This window comes from Musa acuminata, chromosome BXJ3-11, assembly GCF_036884655.1.
Source record: "Musa acuminata AAA Group cultivar baxijiao chromosome BXJ3-11, Cavendish_Baxijiao_AAA, whole genome shotgun sequence".
NCBI lineage: Eukaryota > Viridiplantae > Streptophyta > Magnoliopsida > Zingiberales > Musaceae > Musa > Musa acuminata.
Window position 1 is genome coordinate 1,190,930 of NC_088359.1, and position 27,610 is coordinate 1,218,539.

Below are 27,610 nucleotides of genomic sequence, written 5' to 3' on the forward strand. Positions count from 1 at the left end.
GATGTCTCCAATGGCTCTCCATATCATATTTTTGGAGTCTCATTCTCAATGACTGTCATGTGAGCCAAGTTATGTTTCAATTTTATTTTAATCATGTTTACTACAGCCAAGTTTTATATTTAATGATCTTTTTACATTGTTTCGTTTGTAAAAGGTTCGACTTTGAGCACCAACACACTCTCGCTTATTCGGCTGCGTCCAGGTCATTTTTCACTCGTCAGCTCGTATCTACGATCAGATATAAAAATACATCCTTAACATAAATTATAATAAATTAAACATCAGAGGGATCGGGTCGGAAAATCTCTTTCGACCTCAGTCTTTGTGCAGGTGGTACCTCGGACAACCCTACACATATGGGTCCGGACCACGTCGGACTGATCAAGGTATCAACGGTATTTTTTTTCATCATTTTAGCACTAGAAGAAGGGCTCGATATAGTAAGAATGTCCATCCGTAAACCCTCTTAATGAACACTCGAGTGAGAAGGATATGTCCTCGACCCATAATACTTTCACTCAAGGGGGGGCATCAGTCACCCTTGTCACGCACGAGTGCATCCACATCGACGTAAATGTCGATGTGATACTAGCATCTATTCAACAACCTAGGTCTCTCACCATGGGGGTGACCATAAGGCGCCTGCTCGTCCCCATCGATGTGTTCTTGAATCTCACATAACAAGTGCATATGCTAACGAGCATGATACAACTCGTCACTCCACTTTTTCCCTAGTTATCCCAACAAGCAATGCCACCAATTCAATCGCAGTCACCGGTTCAATCGCCATCGGCACCTGTGCCCATCGAGGTTCCCCCACTCGACGTGGTGCCGACATCCGAGGAGCGCCTGAGGCTCGTCAAACCACCAGTCGACGTGGCACTTCGCTCCCTAACCGTGGAATTCAGTAGACCACGCCACCACTCTTCCCTACTAGAACCTAAGACCTTGTTGGTAGATTCGACGAAGGATTCCTTATGGATCCAACTACGATAGATGGACTAATGCTTAGAGGAGATACAATGAGAGTTTCAACAATCCAAAGGGAAAGCGTTGGTTGACCTCACCTTGGGTCGGTCGCCATTCACTAAGAAAATCTAGGAGGAATCGATTCCAACGAACTTTCACCTCTAATTATTGGAGCCATTCAATGGTAGTGTCGACTTGATGGAGCATATCACAGCTTTTTATACCCAAATGTCGTTGTATGGTACTTTGAACGCTCTTATGTGCTGCACATTCTCAACCATGTTAAGAGACCTAACATGAGACCGGTGCACTCGCCTAAAGTTGCTTTCTATTGGTTCTTTTTCCTAGCTCACGAGGGAGTTTGAACTTTACTACCTTAAGAACGTGCGCCCGAGACTATGAGCAGCAACACTTCTCAAACTCAAGCAAGGGGAGGAGGAAATGCTTGTAGATGTCATCACTCGATTCAGTAATGAAATCTGAGATGTGGTGGATGCTCATACGTTGCTCGTAATGCAAACATTCATGATGGGGTTCAAGCCCTCTCGTCTCTTCTGGTCATTGGTGGAGAACACCGGTGATGATATCAGAGGTACTTTAGAGGGCCAATCAAGATACTATCGTCGAGGCAAGGCAATGGTCTCTAGTAAGTATAAGGAGTCATGTAATAAGCCGAAGCAAAAGCGACCATAATCCACCCTGGCCATGAGGTCACCAAGGCAAAGAAGGAATGAATGACATAAGACCTTGATCTACCGAGATAGAGACTAATTGAGTGGACAAGCCTGACGATGCAGTAAGGACTAAGTCGAGTAGGCAGACTCGACTACTCAAAAAAGACCAACACACAAGACAAGACAATGATCACCTTCAGCTCTTGGCGAGGCATCACTTGGCCTCTTCTAGTTGCCTCGTCAGCTTAGCTCCTCGAGCGTCTGCCTTTGTGATAAACATTGGGGCTCCCCTCTTCCTCTTCAACCTCTATACTTCCTTGCGAAGATTGTCGATCATGGGGGACGGTTGATGAATGAAAGAGTCAACATCTCGAATGCAATTGAGAAGGGTCGTGACATAATAGTGATGCTATAAGTCAAAATACGAAGGGGTACCTCGAAAAGTGTAAAAGAAACCCATTACAACGAGAGGCACAAGATAAAAGAATGCTTGAGACACGTGAGTTGGAAAAACCTAACCCACATAAGAAGAAACCTATCACGGCGGGAGGCACAAGACAAAATGTGCCTGAGGCGCATGTGCCGAAAAAACCTGACTCACATAAGAAGAAACCCGCTATGACGGAAGGCACAAGATAAAATGTGCCATTAGCACATGTGTCAGGAAAACCCGACCTATATAAGAAGAAATCCACCATAGCGGAGACACAAGATAAAATGTGTCTTAGGCGCGTGAGTCGAGAAAATCCAACCTACATTAGGAGAAATCCGCCATGATAGAGGAACAACGCAAAATATGCATGAGGTGTGTGAGTTGACAAAACCCAACCCATGTGAGGAGAAATTCGTTACAGTGGAGGCACTAGGCAAAATATACACGAGGCACGTGAGTCGAAAAAACTCGACCCACGTAAGGAGAAATCCACTATGACGGAGGCACAAAGTAAAATATGCATAGGGTGCATGAGTCGGGAAAACTTGACCGTCGTGAGGAGAAATCCATCATGGCAAAGGCATAAGATAAAATGTACCCGAGGCACATGAGTCCGAAAAACCCTACCCACATGAGGAGAAATCTATCATGACGAAGGCATAAGGCAAAATATACCTGAGATGCATGAGTAAAAAAAAACCCAACCTACATAAGGAGAAATTCGTCAAGGTGGAGGCACAAGAAAAAAAATGCCCGTGGCGTGCGAGTTGAAAAAATTCAGCCCACTCGAGGAGAAATCAACCACGACGGAGGCATAAGACAAAATGTGTCTGAGGTGTATAAATAGGAAAAATCCAACCCACATGGGGAGAAATCCATCATGGCAGAACCATAAGACAAAATGTGCCTATGGTGTGTGAGTCTAGAAAACCCGACCTGTGTGAGGAGAAATTTACCACAGCAAAGGCACAAGGCAAACTATATTTGAGGCACATGAGTCGGGAAAACCTAACCCGTGTGAGAAGAAATCCATCATTATAAAAGCACAAGGCAAGATATGCTAGAGGTGTGTGAGTCGAGAAACCCGACCCACGTGAGGAGAAATCTGCTATGGTGAAGGTATAAGACAAAATGTACCTGAGGTGCATGTGTTGGAAAACCCGACCCATGTAAGGAGAAATCTGTCATGGCGAAGGCACAAGGCAAAATGTGTCCGAGGTATATGAGTCGAGAAAACTTGACCTGCGTGACGAGAAATCAACTACGATGGGGGCACAAGGTAAAATGTGCTTGAGGTATATGAGTCGAGAAAACCCAACACGTATGAGAAATCCGTCATGGCGAAAGTGTAGGGCAAAATGTGCCCGAGGCATATGAGTTGGGAAAACTCAACCCACGTAAGGAGATCTGTCATGGTGGAGGCATAAGATAAAATATGCCCAAGGTGCATGAATCGAGAAACTTGACCCACGTAAGGAGATCCGCTACGACGTAGGTATAAAGCAAAATGTGCTTGAGGCTCATGAGTTGAGAAAACCCAACACGCATAAAGCAATCCGCCACGATAGAGTCAAAAAGCTAAATGTGCCCGAAATGTGAGCCAGGAAAACCCGGCTCTCGTAAAGTAATCCGCCATTATGAAAGTACAAGGCAAAATATGTTTAAGGCATGAGTTAAAAAATTATAACTCATGTAAGCAGATTCGCTACGATGGAGGCATAAGGCAAAATATGCTCGAGGCATGTGAGTTGGGAAAACCTGACCCGCGTAAAGAGATTCGTCATGGTGGAGACACAAAGAAAAATGTGCTTGAGGCACATGAGTCGGGAAAACTTGACCCATGTAAGGAGATCCACCATGCTGGAGACACAAGGTAAAGTATACCCAAGGTGCGTGAGTTAGAAAAACTCAACCTATATAAGAAGATTCATCATGACGGAAACACAAGACAAAATATGTCTGATACACGTGACTCAGGATAACTCGACCCACAGAAAAAAAAATTCTCCACGACAGAGGTATAGGACAAAATGTTCTCGAGGTGCCGCTCTACATCTACATCGGCACCAACACAATTGTCGAGTAGTGTCGACACAGATGCAGAGCATCGACATTTGCATCATCCTATTTTTCCTCTCTCTTTGCCTCACCTCTCTGCTCTCCTTCTTCATTCACAGTAGCCACCTGTAGCCCTCAGAAGTGCTATCATCCACCAATATTGTTTTCATACTTTCATTGGTAAAACCGATGACGTTAGGATAAATGGAGTTAGATGTTTCACCTCCATAATCATAAGAATTTTAATGTAAATTTTTTAAGTCTAGAAACCTAGATGTTAAACTATAAAGGTCTACTATAAAGGATAACATGTCTATTTTTATAAATATAGAATAGTCTTATATCAAAGAGAAATCATAATGTCCCAACTATTTAACGTCAGACATGTTGAGTTTTTTTTTTTGTCGAGCATAAAGCTATGTGAAACAATATCACTAGTTTTTTTTCATTTGCAATCATCAAGTAAGAAAAATCAAAAGCAATGACCCACCACGATAGATGATTTGCTGCCTCGAGAGGGATTATGATGACACCTAGTTTAGACACTTTTAAAAGGAGAAAAATAACAGAAATATAAGGCATCATCGCTTTTTCTTACTTTTCTTCTGCGATCAATTATGAGATCTACGAAACATAGACATTTTTAAGTCCAACGATATCCATAATGGTGTAATTGTCATGTGGTCAACAGAGGAAAGGGAAAGGGGTACAGCCATTCCCAGAAACACACACACACACACACATCATGCATCGTGAGAAACCCCGACATTAATTCATCCAAAAAGATTGAACCAAAAGCAACTGCCGAGCACCAATTCTCTCAGACAAATTTGTCTTCAGTCTATTTCCAGATAAAAAGTCCACGCTTCTCCTACACGAAGAAAAGGTTTTTTGTCAGCAACCTCACAAGCAAGCAGACAGCCAAAACCTACAAATCTCTTAGAATCAAAATCACACAGTGGTTGATCAATGGTTCTTCGGGCTTTACAAAAGAAGAGGCATCTGATGAACACCAAACACCTGGTAATAAAAAATGCACAATACTTGACCGCGCAATTAGCCAAAACTGGAAGACTGATAATTTATTGTTTTAGTTTTGTCCGTTACACAATTTCCTCAAGATGGCAGTGGAATAAACTACAACAGCTGGTGATCGTCACTATTCCTCCAAGATGGTATAGTATAGAACTTCTAGATAGAAAGAAGAGATGAGAATTAGCAAGATATATTACACTGCTAATCATCCTGCGACTCACAGGGGAAAATGAGTAAACCTGTAAGTTTCAGCTGGAACCTCCTCAGTGAAAAGGGCCATCAAAATTACAACCGTTCCACTATGTGCAAATTATCAGCATTCTATGCGGACTGCACCGCCGACGGTTGAAACGAACTTGGGCTTTTTGTTAACCTGTTCCAGGCACTGGATGATATCGCCAACCTGGAAGTCATCACAATCCTGAATGACCAGTCCACATTCGTTACCCTTACTGACAGCTTCCACATCCTGCTGCTCCCGTTTTAATGATGCACATGAACCCTCAAAAACAATTTCCCCACTCCTCAACAACCTCATCGTTGAAGACTTGATGAAGCGACCATCAACTACACGACATCCGGCAATTTTGACGTCTGGACCCTTGGACTTGCTCCTTCCCTTGAGCTCGAAGATGCTCAGCACTTCAGCTTCTCCAGCGACCTTAGTCTCAAAAGTGCCTGGTGCCTTATCAATAATGTACTTTCCGATTTCCTCCAGGAGATGGTATATAACCCGATGCAGGCATATCTAACAAAAAAGACAAAATCAGTCCACATTATAAATATTATCTAATTTAGAAGTAGATGTGGATGAGGCCTTGAGCTCCTGTATTAACAGATCAAATTTGGAAAGAATCAAGTAAAATTTCTTGTTTGATCTTGGGAACAAATAAAACAAGCATCATAAAGGGAAAATTGTTACAAGTTTCAACACAGTCACCACTGAGAAATTACAAAATTTTAAAGTATCACATTATGAAACTGTACCAGCAGCAGCATATTCTTGAAGCCAAAAGATAAAACTCCCAATAGTCCCAATCATAGATAAGAATTTCCTACAGTGAACTAAGGGTAATTGTAATGCCCTTAATATATATTTTATTATTCCAACTCAGCATAAGAACAAAATCACACTGGGAAACATCTCTAGAAACAGACTAGCAGATGAAATTCTATATAGTTGCCTCAGTGGCATCAGTCTTTTGCACATCTCATAATGGTTGTGATTGGAATCCTTACCCTACCAAAAATGCAACACACTTCCACAATGCCCTTATGTTTAAGTCAGATTAGACACCAGAATCTGAGAGATTGAATGCAAGCCTGTAAACTTATAAATGCGAAGACCTAGTTTTAGGATATACGGCTGAACCATGTTTGGTATAATTGGAAACTGTAAGATGCCTTCATTGATCTCTCTTGACTAACACCATTGCATTACACACTTTGCAAACTTGACATACATTCAACCGTCAACCTGTATACTACCATGGTGCCAGAAGACCAGAACTACTTTATCCAATGATGTTTGATACATGCAAGCACAAGCATTATGTGCTTGCATTTACACACATGTAATCATGTATGTCGAAATATACATACGCATATATGTACGTTTATTATGTACCAGCTTATAGCACATGTTAAGCCAAAGCATAAACTACAATAAGTCACATGTTAGTAAAGCATTTTCCTAAACTGATTCATACAAAATCATAGGTCTGGATGCTAAAGAAGATTGTATTGCTAGAAGGATTATGGAAGACTTAGTAAAAACTCTTTGAGCTCACTTGAGACTTCATTGGCAGGTAAATGATCTATTTTCAGGAGGTACCATTGTTATTACCATGTGAACTAAGCATCTAAATAAAAATTATTTTTCATCAGAAATTTAATTGTAATTGTTGATGGAAACTTCAACGGCAACATATAAAGGCATGAGTGACACCCATCATGGTTATCTTTCTACCACTTTCCCCTTACATCCTATCCTATTTCACCCTCTTCTTTTACACCAGTGAAATCATCACTTTTCTTTCCTTAATTTTTTATTGCCAATAGTACCAAAGCTGGTCAAATTTTCTTGAATCTCTTCTTAACTCATCCTCAAAGTCGACCTTTTTGATAAGACCAGAAAATCTATTAATAAAATTAAGAGGCATCAGAAGAACAGACGTCATACACTTATGACTCTCTTGTCATATGATAAAATCTTAAAAATCTAATGCAGTACTTGTGTTAGGCTCCATAAACTTCAATTCCTTGTCATGATAGCAAATTGTCAATTTCTGCTAACAAACAAGATAGTTTCACTAGTTGTTTGATGTTTATTACTGTTTTGATTAATTTATGTCATCTTATAGTTATCAACAACTTGTCCAACGTAAAAATAGCACCAATGACTTTTGCCATGTTTGAAGGGTTTTAGATACAGAAAAGTGGAAATATTTTGTTGTAGGATATAGTAAAACAGTTCTCTACTGCTACAACTCATCAAAATGAACTATTTGAAAGAGATGTTTCATTTCTAGAGGTAAGCTGTTCCTTTTTGTCACAAAAGGCAACCAAAGTTGAAATTCCAGAAGTTTGTGAGTGCACAGTACTTCATAGAGTCCAATGCATAATTGATATCCAAGTCGCAGGTTCATGTGTATGGGTTAATCTCATATCAGGAGCATAACATCAGCAGGTAAAAATGTCACTTCAGTTTATATGTATCAACAGTAGTGCAATAACTTCTGCAAAAAGATGTGCCACAATTGCTTATTTTAACAATCCCATTATTTTACAAGATTAAAATAATGCTTTTGAAGCACACAAAGCATTGTGTGCTAAAACCTATGCAGAAAATGCAAGGCATAAGGCAAGGCAGATACTTAGAGAAGGTGTAATTTCTAAATGAAGGCTGTAAAATATATTTATATAGAAAGCTCCCTAATAAAGTTTTTAATTTCGAATGACACCGCCCATACTGGACGGTAGACCGGTATGCGGACCGCCCACTACCAGGCGGTACCGTCAAATGAGGCTGTTTCCACCCTGTTACCATCCGAAATCGATCGGTGACAGTCGATTTCGACCATCACCACCCGTTACCGAGCGATATTAGCCAAGGGAGAAAGAAGAAGAGGGAGAAGAAAAGGGAGAACCTGGAGATCCGACATCGCTCTCCCTCAACAATCCCGATCCGTCGCCGCCCTCCCACGTTGGACGACGCAGATGAGATGTCGCCTCCTCCTCGTCTGAGGTAACGAGGCCTCGACATCGTTGACAACTTCTCCTAATCTGGGCGGGGAGAAGAAGCCTCAACGTGGGGAGAAGAAACCTCGACGACGTTGCCGAGGCTTCACAGGGAGACCTTGGCGTCGTCGGCGACTTCTCCTAATCCGCACGGGGAGAAGAAACCTCGACGACGTCGCCGAGGCTTCGGGGGGAGAAGAAACTTCCCGCGAAGAAACCTCAGCGACGTCACCGAGGCTTCGAGGTTTTCTTCTCCCCACGCGGGGAGAGGAAACAACATGACGTCGCCCCTTTTTTATTTTTTATTTTTTTTATTTTATTATTATTATTATTATTATTATTATATATATATATATACACCGAGTGGTACGTTAGAGCATACCGCTCGGTATACTATACCATACTGTATCAAGCTGAACTCGATATTTCGGTACGATACGAAAATATAAACATTGCTCCCTAAAATTAGGTTCATCCTTGTGAAAATAATATTCTGTATGTTTTTTTCCTTGTGAAGACAAGATACAGTCGCAGCCTGTAGAAATATACTCGGAACAGCAAAGTAATATTACCTTTATATTAGCTTGGTTTGCTGCATGAGTAATGGCAGTTGGAGGATTCCGTATGTTAAACCCAACAATGCATGCTCCACAAGCTTCAGCCAAATCAATATCTGATTCGGATATGGGGCCAACACCAACATGAATGACATTAACAAAAACCTGGCAAAGGATAATAAATGCAAAACCAATTAAATAGTGAAGCAAGGTCCTAAGAATATTTTTCATTCTAGAAAATAAACCAGGATCATGATTTAACTGTGGCTTGTCCTCAACATGATTAGAAAATATTCAAAAAATCTATTTAGCACATTCGCGTATAGGACCAAAATGAAAAATGATATAACAGTAAAGCTTACAAAGGGTGACATAGTAGAATTATACACGGTAGAGTCTACCACTCAGACCAGTGATCTGTGAAGTGCTAAATCAATTGAATCCTAACTAACTAAATGCTATATCTATTGTTTGAAAAAGAATGTCCCCAGGTAAGAAGGCATAAAAAGGGCAGAGAGAAGCTGTTTTTGTGACTCAAATCATTGCTCCTAGATGGCAAAAGAGCAATTTACTGTAAGACCAGACAACTTTGCCACAGATAAGAAGGTATCTTTCTTCAAACAAAGACACTGACATGCTAGGACTAGAGAAGCATTCCATCATAATCTCTTGCTCAATATACAAAAAGGGTGACAAGAACTTTATGCGCCAGATCCAACATTAATTATGGCATTTGAGGAAAGATGTTTACCTGTGCATTATTCATACTCCTCACAGCATCTGTAACTGCTTGAACAGTACCTTGGACATCTGCTTTAATAATAATAGGCAATTCAACCCTTTTTGGCACCTCTTCTGAAGCATCTGGAATGTCTGTTGTCATTTCACTGGCCTTGTGAAGCCTATCTTTCTCCAGTTTCTTCTTCCTTCCAGCACTAAGCATCCGTGCTCTCTCCTCTGATCCCACCACAGTGACATCATCTCCAGCCATTGGAACACCCTTCAGTCCTTCTATCTCAACAGGCATTGCAGGTCGACCTGATTCAGTTGCCCTTCCCACCATATCCCTGATAGTCCTGATTCTTCCCCACGCTGCTCCAACAACAATGTGTTGACCACATAATAAGGTTCCAGACTTGACTATTGCAGTAGCCAAAGGTCCCTTGCCCCTGTCAACCCTCGCTTCAACTACATAAGCCTGAGCAGGCCCATCAATTCTAGCCTTCAGGTCCATCATCTCAGCCTGAAGTAGCAAAGCTTCCTCCAACTTGTCCAATCCGATTTTACTAGTAGCAGAGACCTCAACAACTTGTACATCACCACCTAAATCCTCCAAGGGTAATCCCTCTGATCCAAGCTGAATTCTCACCCTCTGTGGATCAGCTGATGGTTTATCGCACTTGTTTATAGCTACCACAATCGGGACATTGGCTGCCTTTGCGTGGGAAATAGCTTCAAGAGTTTGTGGCATCACACCATCATCTGCTGCTACTACAAGCACGACAATATCTGTAACAGCAGCACCTCTGGCACGCATAGCACTAAAGGCAGCATGTCCTGGGGTGTCAAGGAATGTTATTGAGGCTCCAGATGGCATGTCTACAACAAAGGCACCCAAGTGCTGGGTGATCCCACCAGCTTCCTTGGCGGCAACAGATGTTTGGCGCAATGCATCCAAAAGGGATGTTTTGCCATGATCCACATGACCCATGACTGTCACAACAGGTGCTCGCGGTTGAAGAACTGCACCTTCATCAGAGTGTAGCCTTCTAGCATTGACACCTACTTCCTGCAACAACAGGAAGCAGAAAGATAAGGAAGTCAAAACTAGTGCGTACCTGCAGAATATGAAGAATAGTAGAATAACCCAAAGCATAATCCTTGCATGGCAGAAGAAACCAAATTCATAGTGTTACTATTTATCATTTTCTAAAATCTACAAATCCATGCCAGGTAGTTGAATATTCTCAGCAAAAACTTCATAAAACAGAATGCTTTGCTAGTTCATTACCAAAATTGGGGGTTAATCATAATACGAAAAATCATGAAAATAAAATCCTTGCAGGGTATTGCATCATGCCTAGCTCACATACTAACTGTTGTATGCCATGCCAACAGTTCCATCGTGTTATGCCAATGAAGTTCACATGCACCCGGTTCTACATGTAGCATAGCATGCATCACACACCCGCATACCCTGATGGCAAGGTACCCTTAGGTTGAGAAGGGCATTGCACTGGTAGCTCAGAGACCTGAGCATTGCATACTTGAAACAGATGGAATCTGACAACTGATAACACAGTTCTTCTAGATCAACATATTTTCAGTGTATTAAAAGAAGAAACAGAGCGTGCATCAACGATCCCAGGCCAAACACAAGCTTAATGATAAGCACACGGAGCAATCACATGCGGTTCCACTGTTGACATGAAACAGGAATAGGACAAAGTCTGCTAATTATTCCCTTAATTTTCTTGTCTTAAGACTCTTAACAATGATGAAATGTTTCTACCCAAACTTCCAAAATGTCACTTAAAGAGTGATATTTCCTAAAACCACAATCTATTATGTATACATCAAGAGAAGACGGAAGAAGATGCAAAGTATGCGAAGCAGAGAGATGACAACATTTAGTTTTGTAAACAGCAAAACTGTTGGATAGTTCAAAGGCCATCAAACAAAAGAATTTTACCATTGCAACCAGCTCAGCAACGTCGACACTGATAGGGTCAAATTCAGAATCAACTTTTTCACCGACATTTTTCATTATCTCTTGCAATGAACCAATACTTGCACCAGTTCTCTTGGCAAGCTCAAGGATTGTCATGCCTTCAAAAATTTCCACAGTTTTATCATGGAAGGACTTTGCTGAAGGTTTCTGTCTCGGAGGTACATAAGGTGTTTCGACAGGTGCTTGGGTCCTAGTTTCTCTTCTCACATGTTTCTCTTTTCTGGGAGCTTTTAGACCAGGGGCATCTTCCCCTTTTCTTCTCCATGCCAACATATTATGACTTGCATGGAAACTCCTACCATAATAATTAAGCAACAAATAATCAACACATAGAAAAACACGAGCAAAATGTGAAAACACAGAATCTGGTTGTTATGCAAGGTACAGAATGAGGACCCGTTAAAGGACAATCTGCTGGCACAAATATCTACATTAATGTCTCCCCAACCATGTTGTCCATCACCACCCTTCGTGGAATTATAGTCATAATTAAATAGTCAAAGGTAGAAGAAAGAATAGCCAAATGAATTCAGAATTCAGATACCCTATGAACTATAAAATTACTAAAAAACATATGGACAAAAACTTAACAGCTAAAACCGCAAAATCTGTCATGAAGTTTTGGCAACTTTCAGATCTGCCATAGGTTTCTCTACCATGACCTGAATGCCAATTGTTATAGTCATCAAAATAGCCAAGACCTTAAGTCATGGAAATACCAGCACAATCTCAGCATGACAGTATAGAGTGTGTTTTCTGGCAACATGCAAGTGCAAGGACCATACACGCAACATATTGAGTCTTTGCAGGTTTATAATTAAGGAACGAGGAGTGTATACACATGCAAATGTTTAAAATACCTTTTGCAATAAAGTAAAATCCTTGAGTAGCATAATTGCTGGGAAAGATTTGGCAAACACACCTGATAGTCAAGTTATTGCTTAGGACACTAGCATTAGCAGCAACTCTAGGTAAAACATCAGAATCTGCAATGCAATAAAGACCAAGGGTTACAAATCATGATAAGGTATAACTCAATAAGTCCGCACAGCCTTCAAAATCACGCAAGATTTCCTGTGGAAAAAAGAGATCTAAACTCATTTTGTCCAATGATAGAACATATTAGATTCAGTATTTATTTTGTTGTTGATATATTACTTTGTCAAGTACGACTTGGATTGCCTAGTTGCGCAGATCCTTGTAGTGAATGAATGCAGACTGTCACATACACAAGGTTGGTTTATTAATAGTTAGCGGAGAGTGGTTGTCAACAGACTACTGAAATTTCTCCAAGAATGTAAGTCAACAGATCTTCATCAAAAACATATTGACTTAAAACATTGCTCTGCAAAGGTAATTACACAGCCTAGGAAAATGGGAGGATTCTAGAATTTTCTGGCTGCCTATGGTGTGTCACACAAAGTACTTCAATCAATCAATGCAGTCATGAGTAATGTGGGCCTTCTAGGAGGTTATGATCGCAGTTATGATATCAGAACTACTTCAGATATGGTTTACACACTGATATTAGACATCAGATTCTTTTATTGTTGTTTATGACAGAAACTTCACAGAAGTTACACAACCTAAGCCGAGCATCTTTTTTTTCTTTTAATTGTACACATGACAGACATTTAAATACCAATTTGCACGAATGTAACCAGAACAGTTTCATGGAGCTCACATATACAAATGTCAGCAAGGGATAAACTACTCAGGTAAGATTACCAATCCAAGTATTTCCTTGAAAACACAAGTAATTTCAGCCTTCTTCTGTCCTCTCTCTCCTTTTCATTTCTCCTGCCTTCCCCTTTTTCTTTTTACTCATCTCACGAATACACAAAAGACTTAGTGCACCTTCCACATCATCAGAAACTAGCCCTATTCAAAACTAGAGCGCTCATACAGGCCCTTTCTTTTTATAGTTAATTTAAATTTTTGGATTAATAAGACAAATACATAATCAACTCTGAAGGAAATAAATCTATAGAAGAGACAATTTCAATAACAATTCCCAACATAGTTCGTCTTATCGGTCCATACCGGTGTATTGACCAGCTGTTGATACGTACCGTACTGAGTTGTACCGAGCCATACCAAGTGTACTGACACACAATACATGGGGGCATACCGATGTACCGCTTGTATCGATCTCTTATCAGACCGGTATATACTGCCCGTACTGAGCGGTACATTATGGTACGACAAACCTTAATTCCAAAAAGATTACATCTGAAACAAAATAAGAAGATATCATACCTTTAGATTATGCAAGAAGCCAACAACTAAGCAAGAAAGGGCTAGGTGACAGCAATGATGGAAGAAATAGGATAATAATGATGAGTAGCAAATCAAAAGAGCATGGAAAGCCACACAGGTAGGAAGATGATAAAGAGTGATAGAACAAATTAGAGTATGGAAAGCCACAAAGGTAGGAAGATGACTATGGTCATATTAGAAGCTAATGACTACCAGGTAAAGAATGGAAAACAAAGTAGGAGAATATCCTGTTCTTGAAAACAGTAACTTCTCAAATAAAGATGAGAAAAACGACCTACTGACAGAGAATTAAAATATACTGGTTCTTGAGAACCAGCACATTTGGCTCCAAAATCTTTGTAAAAATTAAAAATATGATTGTATAGAAATGTGTAATTAAATAAAAATGAAATAGGACAACTAAGGGCATAAGAAAACTGGTCTTTGAAGGAAAATCCTATCAGGACAAAAAAGGGATACTACATGCCTTGATCAAATAGTCTACCCTAGTTAGCGAGCATCAAAATGTATTCTTACTTCTGGTAATCAATCAAAATACTTCTCTTTCCATAGATCAAATTTGACAAAACTTTTGCTTGGAAGATTACTCAAGGTCAATGAAAGTTTAATCAACACATCAAGAAAGCTAAACATAATTCTTATCACGAATTCATCTTTCAAACTCAGGTGACTACATAGAAAATGATAAACCAGTTGACTTAACCAGTGAATTTCTTAACTCCAGAGCAAGATGAATTAACTAAAGCCATGAAGACTACCTAGTATCTGTCCAAATGAGCCATAGATAACATGTGTCGCATCTTTTGAATGAGTAGATAAAAATGCATTCAAAAAGCTGGCACTGGTACCCTACAAAAGAAACAAAGTGACAGAAAAAATAAGTCATGTACTATAAGCAAAAGCAAATTACCGCCAGTCAAACAAAAATTCAAGCCTACAATGAGAAAAAGTTAGTCTGAAAATCATTCGGAAATTTGAAAACAAGTAGCCAAATTCATTATCTCAAATGAGAAAAAGAACACTAAACAACATGTGGAAAAATAAACCTGAGGATAACTGATTCAACTAATATCATTCATAAAAAAAGGATTGACTCTGCTATGCCATGCTCAGGAAATAACCCTGTTTTCAAAATTTGAATAAGATGTAAAATGAATGCTTTACCTTCTTCCTTAGAACTCTCCAAGCCATCTGCAAAAAAAAAAAAGGTAAATAATGAATTTTACAACATTTTAGTGTATCGTACGGTATGCATAGGATGGAAGAAAAGATTATTTGAAAAAGGAAAGCATGAATCCCAATAAAAGCTACTAAATAATCCACAGTACGAATTGCTAAAACTCAGAAATCAATAGCATCTTCACTTGCATTCCAATTTCCATATAAGATGAAACTCAGTGGCAAATAGGCGATACTCCATTAAGCAAACAAGATTGGACCATTACGGAAACAACCAAAACATCTTCCAGAATACAACGACGACTCTTGTGCACCACAATCAACAGAACGTAAAATAAGAAAAAAAAAAAAGAAAGCCTTCAACTGAAGGCCACATGGAGCGAATCGTCCTGACAAACCTAAATTAAAGCCGTTGGTAGCGCATTGTTATGTGCTAGACATATCTACATCGAGGAACAAATGCTATGTTAATAACTAGTCAACAGCTATGTAGCATCTACAAATATGAGCAAGCCGAAGGTATTATCTGAGCAGAAATGGAAAGAAAATAGAAGCAAATATAAACTCAGATTAGCTTACAAAAGAACACCGTATCTTTAACAATAATCTTGATAGACAATATCTCGACTCCAATCAAACATCTATCGGTACAAAGCAAAGAAAATCAACAATAACACACCAACATCTAAGAAAACAAGCATCGGAACCATAATCTGGTTCTTCCCTTATCAACAATGAGTACCGCGGCTCTGGATAAAGACCGAAAAGGTAAGGAAGGAGCATAAGAGAGAAGAGTAGAAGAGCGAGGGCGGCGGATGTAGGCCGCGCCCGAGAGAAGAGAGGAAGGAGCGGAGAGGGAGGAGCGATCTAACCTCTCGATGCGAGGCGCTTGAAGAGAAGTAGCGCTCGAGCGGCGGTTGGTGATCGAAGAGAGGCAGTGATCGGACAACGGGAGGTTGCCGGCCGCTTCGCCAAGGCACGAGAGGGAGATGTCGAGGAGAGCAGTCGCAGGCCAGAGGGAGGAGCCACCGGTGGGGTTTGGTTCGCTTAGGGCTTTAAGAAAGACGAACCGGTTGGTTCCGCCAACTCGGTTCGACTCGTACGAATCGATCGAGTTTACGGAATCAATCGGTGAGTCAGATGAGACTCGGAAAAGATGATTAAATATGCAATGACAAATATAACATGATTAAATATGTTGAGGAAAACTTCCTATTTAACCAAATGAAATGTAGTTTACATGAATTTCATGCCGATAAATCGATGACAGTTCCATCATAAACCATCGAATTGAACTTTGATGATCTTTTGTCGAATATATTTGTCGTGAATTCCATGTAGAATATGATTAGACAAAACATGATATATATCCGACGCTAATATATTTATTAATAGAGCATATTGTGGATCTTGTTACGTGGATACGGTCTTCAACCATGTCAGCGCAAACACGAAACCTCGGGACGAAGACGGGGCCCCCACATCGGACGTGCCATCACAAATTCGGGACGACGGTCGCTCCCCTCTCACGTCGTCTGGAGCTGCACGAGCTAGCATCATCCCGACAAGGATCGCTCCGAAAAGGTCAGGACGACGATCGCCTGAAGGTATAAACTCGCTGCCTAGAGAGTTGATCGTTGCACGAAGATTGCTTATGGTTGACCCTCGAGCACTAGAATAAAAACCCCCTGCCAGCATCCGACAAGGGGGCGATAAATTTTCTACAAAAGTTCCACTGACTTGATATTTGGAGGGTTTAAGTCGGGAAACCTATCCCATCTCGACCTAGGCCAGTGTGTAAGAATTCGACGACAACGAAACAAGGCATGCTCATTGAAGAGGCACATCCGGACCGACCTCAAGTTCAACCTGACCCGACAAAAGTCTCATCTCCGGGATGATCCTGGACATCAACAATCGGACCAAACCGTGCTGACTCCTCGACCACGGCGTAGAGGTTCATTAACATTTGTCATCTTTTGTCTAATCAATAATCACGACACAATCACTCTCTTGACCTTTTTTTTTTTTTTTCAAACACTCCTTTTTACATATTATGAGAAAAACAAATCTAATCCTAAAAATCCAGTGAACAGTTATGGAGTATCCAACCATTAGCTTACAATTTTCTCCTTTAAAAAAAATTCACGAAACATAAATCTTAGTTGATGTAGCACATAGTGTAGTATTGGAAGACTGCACTATTGAAGCATTTCATCATCTTATATGGTGTTGTGAGATTGTGATCTGAAAAAAAAAAAAAATTCAATTCTTTCCTAATATAATGGACGTCCAGAATTTGAAGTAGTATGCCATTCCAAGTTTTACTCTTAAATGAGAAACAATAGTTCAATAAGCATAGTTCTAAGTGTCATATCTGGTTTAGTAAGAAACTATGCATGACTTTGGACATTTTACTTGGATATCATTGTATTATTGTATTCAAGTTACTACTGCATTATGAATATTTGATGGTAGGCATTTACTTGCTGGGTCTACCAAAACCTTTGCTCATATGCATTTGTTTCTGAACTCATTATTGGTGTTTCATAAAACATGCAATCCCCGAGTTCCTACCTCATGATTCCTATTCTGCATTTTATCGAATTGTTATTATTCTAATGATGGTTAGTCCTCTCCCTCTCTCTCTCGAGGAAAGAAAGAAACAGTGGAGCTTAAACATAGAAAAAAATATTATCAAGGCCGATGATCTGCATTCCATGCATATTATCGAACATGAATAATGATACCTCCATCTCGTGTGGCGCAGTCAATGGTCCAGCAGATGAAGCTACCGAAAGCCATGGAACGCAATGTGGTTCGAATTCACCACCTCAATCTGTTTGATGGATGAATGCAGTGCGCAGCCTGCTCTCACCTTCTTCAGATCACGAGTCCGGGAACGTTGCTGCCGTATTCCATCTTCGTCTGCACCGCCACAAGATTCAAGGTGGAGTAGATCTCGGTCGACAGCGGATGAGTTTTATCGTGGACGACGAACCGGTGCACGCTACCGTCCACCTCAATCTCACTGCAACCTGGTGCCTTCCTCACCCCTCTCCTCTCCATGGCCTCCCTCATCAGCTTAGCCTCGTCCCACCGCCTGGCCACCGCGTACACGTTTGACAGGCCGATGTACCTCCCATCATGATCAGGCTCCATCTCGATCAGCCTCTTCCCCACCGCCTCCCCCAGCTCGACCCAGCCGTGGGTTCGACAGCCGCTGAGCAGAGCTCCCAAGACGGACGCGCTCGGCTCCACGGGCATCGTCCTCACGAACTCGTAGGCCTCCCACACCTCCCCGGCTCGACAGAGGACGTCCACCATGCAAGCGTAGTGCTCGATGTGCGGTGTCATGCCCGGTTCCTCCAGAGATCGAAAGAAGCCCCGAGCGTCCTCCACCAAGCCTCCGTGAGCGCACGCGCTCAGCAACGCCAAGTACGTGATCTCGTCCGGCGCCACACCCGCGCTCCGCATCTCCTCGAACATCTGCACCGACTCCTTGCCCAACCCGTGCATGGCGAGCCCGCCGATCGTGGCGTTCCAAATCAAAACATCAGTCTGCTCAACTGGAACATCTCGAAACACCCCGAGAGCTTCGTGGATGGATCCGCACTTGGCGTACATGTCCACCAAGGAAGTGGCCAGCGCTAGGCTCAAGCGCAGTCCCTTCTCCTTCAGGTACGCATGCATCACCCGGCCCCTGTCGAGCGCCCCCAGGTGGGCGCACGCGCCCAGCACGCTGACCATGGTGACCTCATTGGCTCTCGGCCTGGCGGGGTGAGCCCGCATCATGTCGAACAGCATCAGCGCCTCTCGGTACTCCCCGCCCTTCACGTAGCCATCGATCATTGCGCTCCAGGACACCACGTCCCGCTCCGGCATACGGTCGAACGCTTCCCGCGCGGCCGCCAGGTCTCCGCACTTGGCGTACCCGTCGACCAGCGAGTTCCAGGACACGACATTCGGGTGGGACATTCCGTCGAACAGCCTGCACGCCGACGCCACGTCGCCGCAGGACGCGTACATATGTATCATCGAGTTCGACACGAAGCGGTCCGATACCAGCCCGTGCTTCGCGGCATGGCAGTGGACGGAGGCCGCAAGGGTGATTGATGAGAGACGGGCGCAGGACTTGGCGAGGAAAGGGAAGGTAAGGTGGTCGGGCGGGACGTCGGCGCGCAGCATGCGGACGTAGAGGGAGAGGGAGCGGCTGGGGCTCTTGGACTTGGAGAAGCCGCGGATGAGGGCGTTGTAGGAGAAGGCGGAGGGCCTGGGGAGCGTTTGGAAGAGCCGGTAGGAGTAGTCGACGTCGCCGGCGTCGGAGACGGCGGAGAAGAGGAGGAGCTTGGAAAGGAGGAAGTCGTCGTTGGAGAGGCCGGAGGTGGTGAACTGGGCGTGGATCTGCTTCAGCTCTCGCATGCATCCGCAGCGATCGATGAGAGAGGTGAAGAGGAGGATGAGATGATGAGTTCTTCTCGGTGGTGGCGAGAGCGGCGGCGGCGGGAACATCGGAGGCGAGAAGAGTTAGCCGTGGGATAAAATTATTGTTTTTATATTAAAACTCGTTAAATATATATAATCACACAGTTATATCTTAATTTAATTTGATCTAAAGATATTTAGAGTTCATCGTAAGGGGCTAAAATCTCATCTTCGTCGTTTATTAATGAGCCGAGCTCGAGATAAAAAGCTATAATTCTATTGGGAGGAATTGATTTCTTCCCTTTAAATCCCCAAACTATTTCTCTGTTTAGAGACCGGCGACAGCCCCTGCTCACGCCGATCATTCCTTCGTTCCTGGATGCCTCGTAATTTTATTGGTCGAGACTGAGGTCTCGAAACCCCTTGCGACCTGGAAGCATTCTCCGAATCATAAATGCTTCGATAGACAAGCTAACATGACCGACTTTGGGTGACAAATTTTAGTCCATGCGTCAAGCTTCCATAAGAAAGTGTTACCCAGACGTAGAAGGAATATGGAAAAGGTTGCTTCTAGCCGGTGACACTATATTATGAACCAAGTTCTTGCAATATAATGCTTAATCATGACCAACATTTTGGGGCTGAATTATGTCTACTCACTGGATATAAGTGGGACCTGATCCTACGTGTTTAGTCAATTGAGAAATTGACTTCATCTTTTATGGAGCAATTGAGAAAAGTTGGGACACACCTTTGCCATCTCTTCTACAAGAAAGAGATACGTAACACCTCTCTTGGCCTCTTTGAAGCCATCATCTTCTGGTCATCCATATCTGTGACTTGTGTCAAAAGAAACAACAAGGAAAGAATTTAAATCCCAGTATGTGAAAATAATGCCAATAATTGTTTATATATATATCATACAAAAGAGAATCCATTGACAACGAACAGAGGAATGAAACACAAGTATAAATGCAGGTAGGGGAAGGCACCGATTCAGAAAAAGTACACTCCAAACACTGTGATCTAACCCGGAAATTCAATAGATTTCTTTTCCAGGTATGACTCCGTCAACACTCGATACTGATACATGATCTTAGCAGCAGCTCCTCATTCAATTACCTGGAAGACACCAAAAAAAAACACCAAACGTTTACTGACCAATACATTATTTTGAATGGCATTTCTCTTATCGATAGGAACTGGCTAACTTTAATCAGTATCTGTACAGCAGTCTGAATGTAGTCGAAAGGTAATCATCCAACAGCGGCAGAGAGGGAGAGAGAGCAGAACATGTGCAGTCAGAATAAGAGAAAAACACCATAGGAACTTCTTAGACATTCAAATGTGATGGACTAAATGAGCGCCTATAAGCATTTCTTTTACCATCCGGCAGGTAATTAAGTACAAGGTTCAGTCACCAGCGTTGGCTGAAATAAGTGGATATTAAAATATAAATGAAGCTCTTGAACAAAATCCAAACTCTACAAAATAACAAATTATGTGCTTCCGAAATATCTGTAGAAATTGAAGTAGCTAATATAATTATGTCAAAGAAAAGAAAGCATAACACACCAGAGCAGTCTTCAGATGTTCCTGAGACAGTCACCCAGCTTTGAGAAACGAAACAACAGTGACGAGGGATAACATTAATCTTTTGCCCATCCTTAAGGAAATTCTGAACTTCATCATAATGGCTTATACAACCGAGTCCGGTAGAAGTCACATACTTTTTCAACGAAAGAACCTGAGATTTTGAACAAGCTTCAACTTGTCGAAGCCCAATCTTAGTCATAATGCAGTGTTGCATTACTTTGCATTAAATCACCTACTATATCTAACCTAACAGCAGGAGATGGTCTACAAACAACCCACAAAGGCCCAAGCTAATGAATTATCAACTTCAGGTGAGACTCAAAAAGGGTTATGACAAAAATATAACGCATTCTTAAAGCATGAATCAACCAGCCATTCCACTGATCAATTTTCCAAATTGATCCGACCATGAGTCTGATTGCATCCATGATGAAGTTACACATGTATTAAGGTCATATTCCCACCCCAACTCAACAGGTAAAGTAATCCACCAAGAAAATATACTGACATTGTCGCTTAAATGAAGCCAAGGACATCATATAACACATTTTGAAGGAAGTCGGACACATTTTACTCAACCAGACCAGGTGGCCAATCATCCTCTGGAAAGTCACAAAATATTAATTGGTGATCTAGTTATCAGTAATTGCCACAAAAATTATGTACTTCATGTTTCAAAGCATCATCTTGATGCACTTCATGAACCAACTACAAGAAAAGGAAAATAAAAGACACCATCTTGCAAAATCAAGACAAGCATACATTTCTAGAACAGCACTTGATCATCTAAATTCCAAACAAAGAAGTGGATATGTATCTAGCACCAAAATGTACCCTTTCTTCACTAACACATCCCCATTTGACAATGCATCCTTTGCAGATACAGTACAGAATTGCTAAAACCTGTTGACACCATAATACAAGCGCTAAATTGCAATATTGGTTTCAGACAGTCAAATATAGGCAACAATGCCGCAAAGATCGTCAGGTCTGAACTATACAAGTTAACCTTAAAAAAAGCAAGACAAGCAAACATCTCCAGCACAATTATTTGTGGTCTCAGTTCCAATAAGATTTACACAAAACCTAGTATATAAATGAGTGAATGTTTTCTGTTAGTTTATAGTTTAATGGTTGCATAGAAAGAGGCATAAAATGGATTAACCTGTATACAACCATGTTGTTAAGGCTTAGTTTCTGTGGTCCATTTCAGACAAGGTTAACTTAACAGAAACAGAAAAAAAAAGATGCTATACAAACCCAGGTGTCTGAACATCAAGTCAAATATTAAATACTGCCAAACTAATAACCTAGACAAAATTCAACACTGACCAAAAGGAACCAACTCTACCATAGATCAATACATTTTAGAAAAAAGGAATATCCATTACACCTGCAAGCAAGACACTTCAAACCTGAGATGCATTCTCAGGTCTTCCTGCACAACCAAATGAATAGACAAAATGAGAACATCCATGTCAAAGCTTGCAGACAGACTATGAAATTGCCTTGTCCTAAAACCAAAGATCAACAGTCACATTAAGCACTCTGTGGCTTAGATGCAAGAACCCTAGACTTTTTATACACAAATATCTTGATGCCTTCCCATCCATCATATCTTCCCAAGGAAAGTCCATACTTTTTAGAAGTCCACAAAAACGTGTATATAAATGTATATAGTTAAAAATTGCCTTTGGCTTGCAAAAAAGTTGATGGTTTCCATCTAAAGCATGCTTTCATCCATTGCTAACCTATTGAAAAAAACTTCACAAGGATTGCAATGAGTGGTTCCTTTTCATTAGTTTGCCTTGCATCTAATTGGTGGAGCCACCTTTCTTCCCCACTGACCATTCTTCACAACCTAACCTTTTTCATAATCAGCTATGAAATCCTTGATTGTTTAATGCAAAAGACGTCCCTAGAAAAACAAATAAACTATAGAAGTTGATGTCAAGATGTCATTGCAATATGTCATTTTGTGTTAGGCAGTTCTAGCTAAGATGAATCAGCACAATATCCAGGTGTTAGGCAGTTAAAAAATGATATATACAAAAAGTTTGTGTTGTTAAGATGAAAATGTTGAAATGAAGATATGGAGTTATTAGGAAATATAGGAAAAAAATATTTTTATTCGTGAACAACTAGGTATCGCTTCAATAAAGGATAAGATGAGAGAGAATTGTTTAAAAAGGTATGGGCATATGCTTAGGAGACCTATGAATGCAGTAGTTAAAATAGGAGAAATGACTAATGTTAGTAGTAATAGAAAAGACAAAGGAAAACCTAAAAAGACCTTAATAGAAACTATAACTAAAGATTTAAATACTCTAAGTCTAACTAAACATGTGACTTTTTACAAATCTTAATGGCAGTCAGAGATCCATATAATCGACCCTAGATAGTCAAGGCTTACAGCTTTGTTGTCGTCGTCGTCGTCGTCGTCGTATCCAGGTGTGAACCACTTTTTCTCATGTGAAGTCATTACTTATAAAGTAGCAGAACAACTAATCCTACTTCCATATTTGAACAAGAGAAAAAAATGTATCAGTTAAGCAAATGGTTCACCTCAAGATCAACATGACCCTAGATGACATGATCAAGTTAAGCAGAAGATTGTCCTCGTGATCAGCATGCCTCTGAATGAAATTATACCTACGTTGACCAGCAATTGCCTGCTAATGAAATAAACCACTCCAAATTCTTCTTACATTCTTGTTACAACTTGACAAAATTTAAACCAACTTAAACTGGTAGCCACATGAAACACATGGCCTGCAATAAAGAATCAGTCATTAAGATTCCATGTGTCATTGCTGTCAATTCTAGGTTACGTCCATCAGAAATCAGCTTTTTCCAAAAATATTTATGAAACATCTCATTGGAATCCTGGCTGTATCAAATGCATTTTACTAGACAAGAGAGGGCGTGAAGCCATCAACTTCATACTCTTAAGGAAACAAACAACCATATATCGAGTAGTTAAATATCAAAACATCCCCAAAGCAATGTCAATGAGATTTGAGTAGCCATAATCCATTACAGCTTGACACCACTGAATGGCAATATAGAAAAGCTAACACCCTAGCTTCTTCCATGATGTTCTAATAGTTTCTTTGAATAGCGATATCCAAAAATTAAAATCACTGTCCTGGATGAGACAACTATTTTGGCATATTTATGCAACTAAACCGCAAACCGTAACATACATGTGATAAACACTCCGATATTGCTAAAAGATATTGGATGAATATACCACACCTTCAGAGTCCATGCAATGCAGATAGTGAATAATGTAGATAGTAAATATAACACAAAGAGAATCAAACAAGAAAAATGTAGATAGTGAAGAACCACACCTTCAGAGTCCGTGCAATGCAGGATCGCCATGAATGTCAGAACTCTCTGCAGTTGGAGTTGACGAATTCCCTTCATGTTCTCCAGTGACAGCTCCGGCGGCAGAAGCACCACCTGGATTCACTACATTGGCTCGAGGGGCCTTGTAATGCTCATATTCAGGATCGTCTGTCGGCAGCTCATATCGACAAACAGGGCACGAGTTGTGGAGATCGAGCCATCGGAGGATGCACTGCTTGTGGTAGATGTGACTGCAAGGCATCTGCTTTGCCACGGTTCCAATCTCGAAGGGATCCATGCAAACCAAGCACTGAGCATCATCGGACGCCAACAACTCCTCCCCGACCTCTACATCCGGAAGGATCTCCACGGCGGCTTTCGACGCCGGCGGAGTGCCGTACCGGTTGGGATCGTTCTCGGCCAATTGCTGGATCAGCTGCTCGAGTCCGGGGCCGACGTGGTAGTCACCGATGTTCCCGACCAAGCGATGCCCTCCGCCGCCGGCACCGGAGGCACCGCCGAGGGAGAGGGTCTGGATGAGTTCACGAAGGGCGGCGACGGGGCTCATCGGCTCAGCGCCGGGCTCGGCGGGCGGGCTCTCGAGAGCGCGATCGCCACCGGGTGCGGCGAGGTCGATGAGGGCGGAGAGGAGGGAAGGGATGGCGGAGAAGGCATCTGCATCGTCGAATGAGAAGTGGAGGTCACGATCGGGGTCGGGTTCGGGGTTAGGGTTAGGGTTAGGATCAGGGCCAGAGAGGTCGAATTCCTCGACGAAATCGCCGTGGCAATGGGCGCAGGACAGGCCACCACCGGCGGCTGCGGCGGTGAAGGTCCGGTTGCACTGGTGGCAGAAGTAGCGCTTCTCGGCGGATGCGGCTCCGGCGGATGCCATCTCCTCGTCCGACCCAGGATGTAGAGATATTTGCGTTTTATTCGTATATATATATATATATATATATATATATAGACACACACACAAGCACACGAACGAACATAAATAGTTTTAATGTGGCAAATCGATTAATGTACGACCCGTTGATCGCGCGGGCCGACACAATTGGGCCTAATAAGAAGTTTTGGACGTTCTGAGTTGGACCATTTCGAAGGAGGACTAAATGGATCGAGCAATGAAGTCAACGCACAATGGATCTCATCGAGGCTCGTATGATTCGGTCGGAGGCCGTGCACCGGTGCTCGAGCTTGTAATCTTCTTTCTTATTATTTCGATTTGATTATGGGTGCGTAAACTTGGCTAAGCGTAAGACCAATAAAAATATCATATTTAGGTCACAAATATGATTTCGATCCAAATGACCGAGGTGGGTGGAGAGGGTTGGAGTCACGAGGATCAACCACAACTAAATAAAGAAAGAAGAGAAAATTATTGATCCCTCTCCTCGTTCAGGTCAAGAAGGGAGAATGAGATATGGATTGATGCTTAGCTTTGTCGAACTCAGTGGAGAAATCTCTCACCTTTTATCTTGAGGTTCTTCTTTGTATATCAATAATCATTGTCTACTTTAGCTTTTTGGACTACAAAGGTATAGAATCTCTACTAACTAGCCTTGGTGGTGTAGGTAGTGACTTTGTTTACATCAGCTAAAATACAACTATGTACATTTAACTTAGTCATACATTTCTTTCATCTATTCACTTGCTTGTCACATAGTCAATATATACACATATACATATATACGATAGCAGATAAGATTTTTCTATAAGGAAATATCGCTGTTCTGTTAAGAAAAATCTTTCCTTAGGTTCTATCTTTAAATAGGAATATAACTTTTTTTTTATCTTTAAGTTCTATCTTCTATCAATATAGACATTTGACGCCTAACATGATCGCAGAAGCAAATTTCAAACTTAGGTTGTGATGTTCCTTTTTTTTAAGCATTCCATGTTCCTCTCATGTCTTCAGACATTTACATGACATAATAAGCACCTGCAGGTGCTTGAGATGATGTCATTTTCTTGAGTTGCTTCCTCTTTCGTTACAAATGATCTCTGTATCTATTTAGCATTATCAATATAGTTAATGTATGCAGTCTTACCAGACTAAATAAATGATGTATGATGGAAGCGATTAAAGTTCATAATAGTCAATCACGACCTATAATGGAACGCTAGAAAGGTATAAGAGCAAGCTTAGTTTGTAATGCGTTGATCACCATCACCTTGGGAAGGGAGTTTTCAACCATAGTTCCCCACATCCATTCTTCGATTGCTTGTGTCGAATTATTTAATCGCCTGCGTCCTTTAAACTAATAAAAGCTCTTACCATACTGTAATGGATCGCCCACAAATGTCAGCATAGGAATAAAGTAGAACATCATTTGAAACTTAGCACAATATAAAAATGTGTAGTAGGCGTGCAATTAGAATATCCAAATAATATATTTGACAATGCTAAGTAAAGGAAATCTGATGCATGATATCCTAGCATTATAAAACAACAAAGGATATCCCCTCCATGTTGTAGTGCTGCCATTGCATTTCTCGACGTCAGTCTTTCGGTCGATCGAATCGATCGTTCCAAGAAAAAAGAATACAATTTGGAAGAAAAATGATACAGAAAAAAAGGACACATTAATAGGTTGCTATATGCTTGTACAAGTCACTTCAATCATTGGAATTATGCTTCACTTGATGGCGTACGATGGTGGAGAAATTGCAAGTAATACATCTACACTTTGTCTCCAGGCTTTGGCTTTGTCCTCGAGGAAATTATTCTATTCTGTCCATGTTCTGACAGCTATGAGGGGATTGCAATGTTTCCTTCTTGTTTTTATACTGCAAGTTGACTGCATGCGTCATGGCATGTAATGGAGAAGGAGAATAGGGAAGAGAGAGAGAGAGAGAGAGAGAGAGATGGTGTATTTGTTTAACCCCGGTGGGAAGAGATGGTAACACGCAAAAGGAGGTGTTGGTGGCTAACACAGTGCAGGAATCCAGGTCATTAGATGAGGATGATTGGGTGGGGGAAGCAGCCACTTGACCCATGTTTTGCTGTTAATGGAAGACAATAAAGAGAAATTATACCTCAGCAGGACGATGGAATCATGTTTCCTCAATCTCC

General features: G+C 41.4%; 2 protein-coding genes across 3 annotated transcripts; both read right to left on the bottom strand.

Annotated features, from left to right (window-relative positions):
- Positions 1 to 17,905: 17,905 nt before the first annotated feature.
- On the bottom strand, positions 17,906 to 19,684 carry LOC135652120 (pentatricopeptide repeat-containing protein At5g08305-like). The gene has a single exon (XM_065172837.1). The coding sequence runs from the start codon at positions 19,666 to 19,668 to the stop codon at positions 18,040 to 18,042; it is 1,629 nt and encodes a 542-aa protein (XP_065028909.1). The 5' UTR covers positions 19,669 to 19,684; the 3' UTR covers positions 17,906 to 18,039.
- A 782-nt stretch (positions 19,685 to 20,466) lies between these two features.
- On the bottom strand, positions 20,467 to 25,464 carry LOC135583731 (E3 ubiquitin-protein ligase RING1-like). Of its 2 annotated transcripts, none has more exons than XM_065172779.1 (2): positions 24,534 to 25,464; positions 20,467 to 20,703 (listed from the first exon to the last, which is right to left on the bottom strand). In XM_065172779.1, exon 1 carries the CDS (start codon positions 25,421 to 25,423, stop codon positions 24,536 to 24,538), a length of 888 nt encoding a protein of 295 aa, XP_065028851.1. In that variant the 5' UTR covers positions 25,424 to 25,464; the 3' UTR covers positions 20,467 to 20,703; positions 24,534 to 24,535. The 2 variants fall into 2 exon arrangements, with proteins under 2 accessions (XP_065028851.1, XP_065028853.1); XM_065172781.1 differs by lacking the exon at positions 20,467 to 20,703 and adding an exon at positions 20,809 to 21,011.
- Between the last annotated feature and the right edge of the window lie 2,146 nt (positions 25,465 to 27,610).

Coding starts and splice junctions, on each gene's coding strand:
- LOC135652120 (XM_065172837.1), bottom strand. CDS start 19,668: ATGTTCCCGCCGCCGCCGCTCTCGCCACCACCGAGAAGAACTCATCAT.
- LOC135583731 (XM_065172779.1), bottom strand. CDS start 25,423: ATGGCATCCGCCGGAGCCGCATCCGCCGAGAAGCGCTACTTCTGCCAC.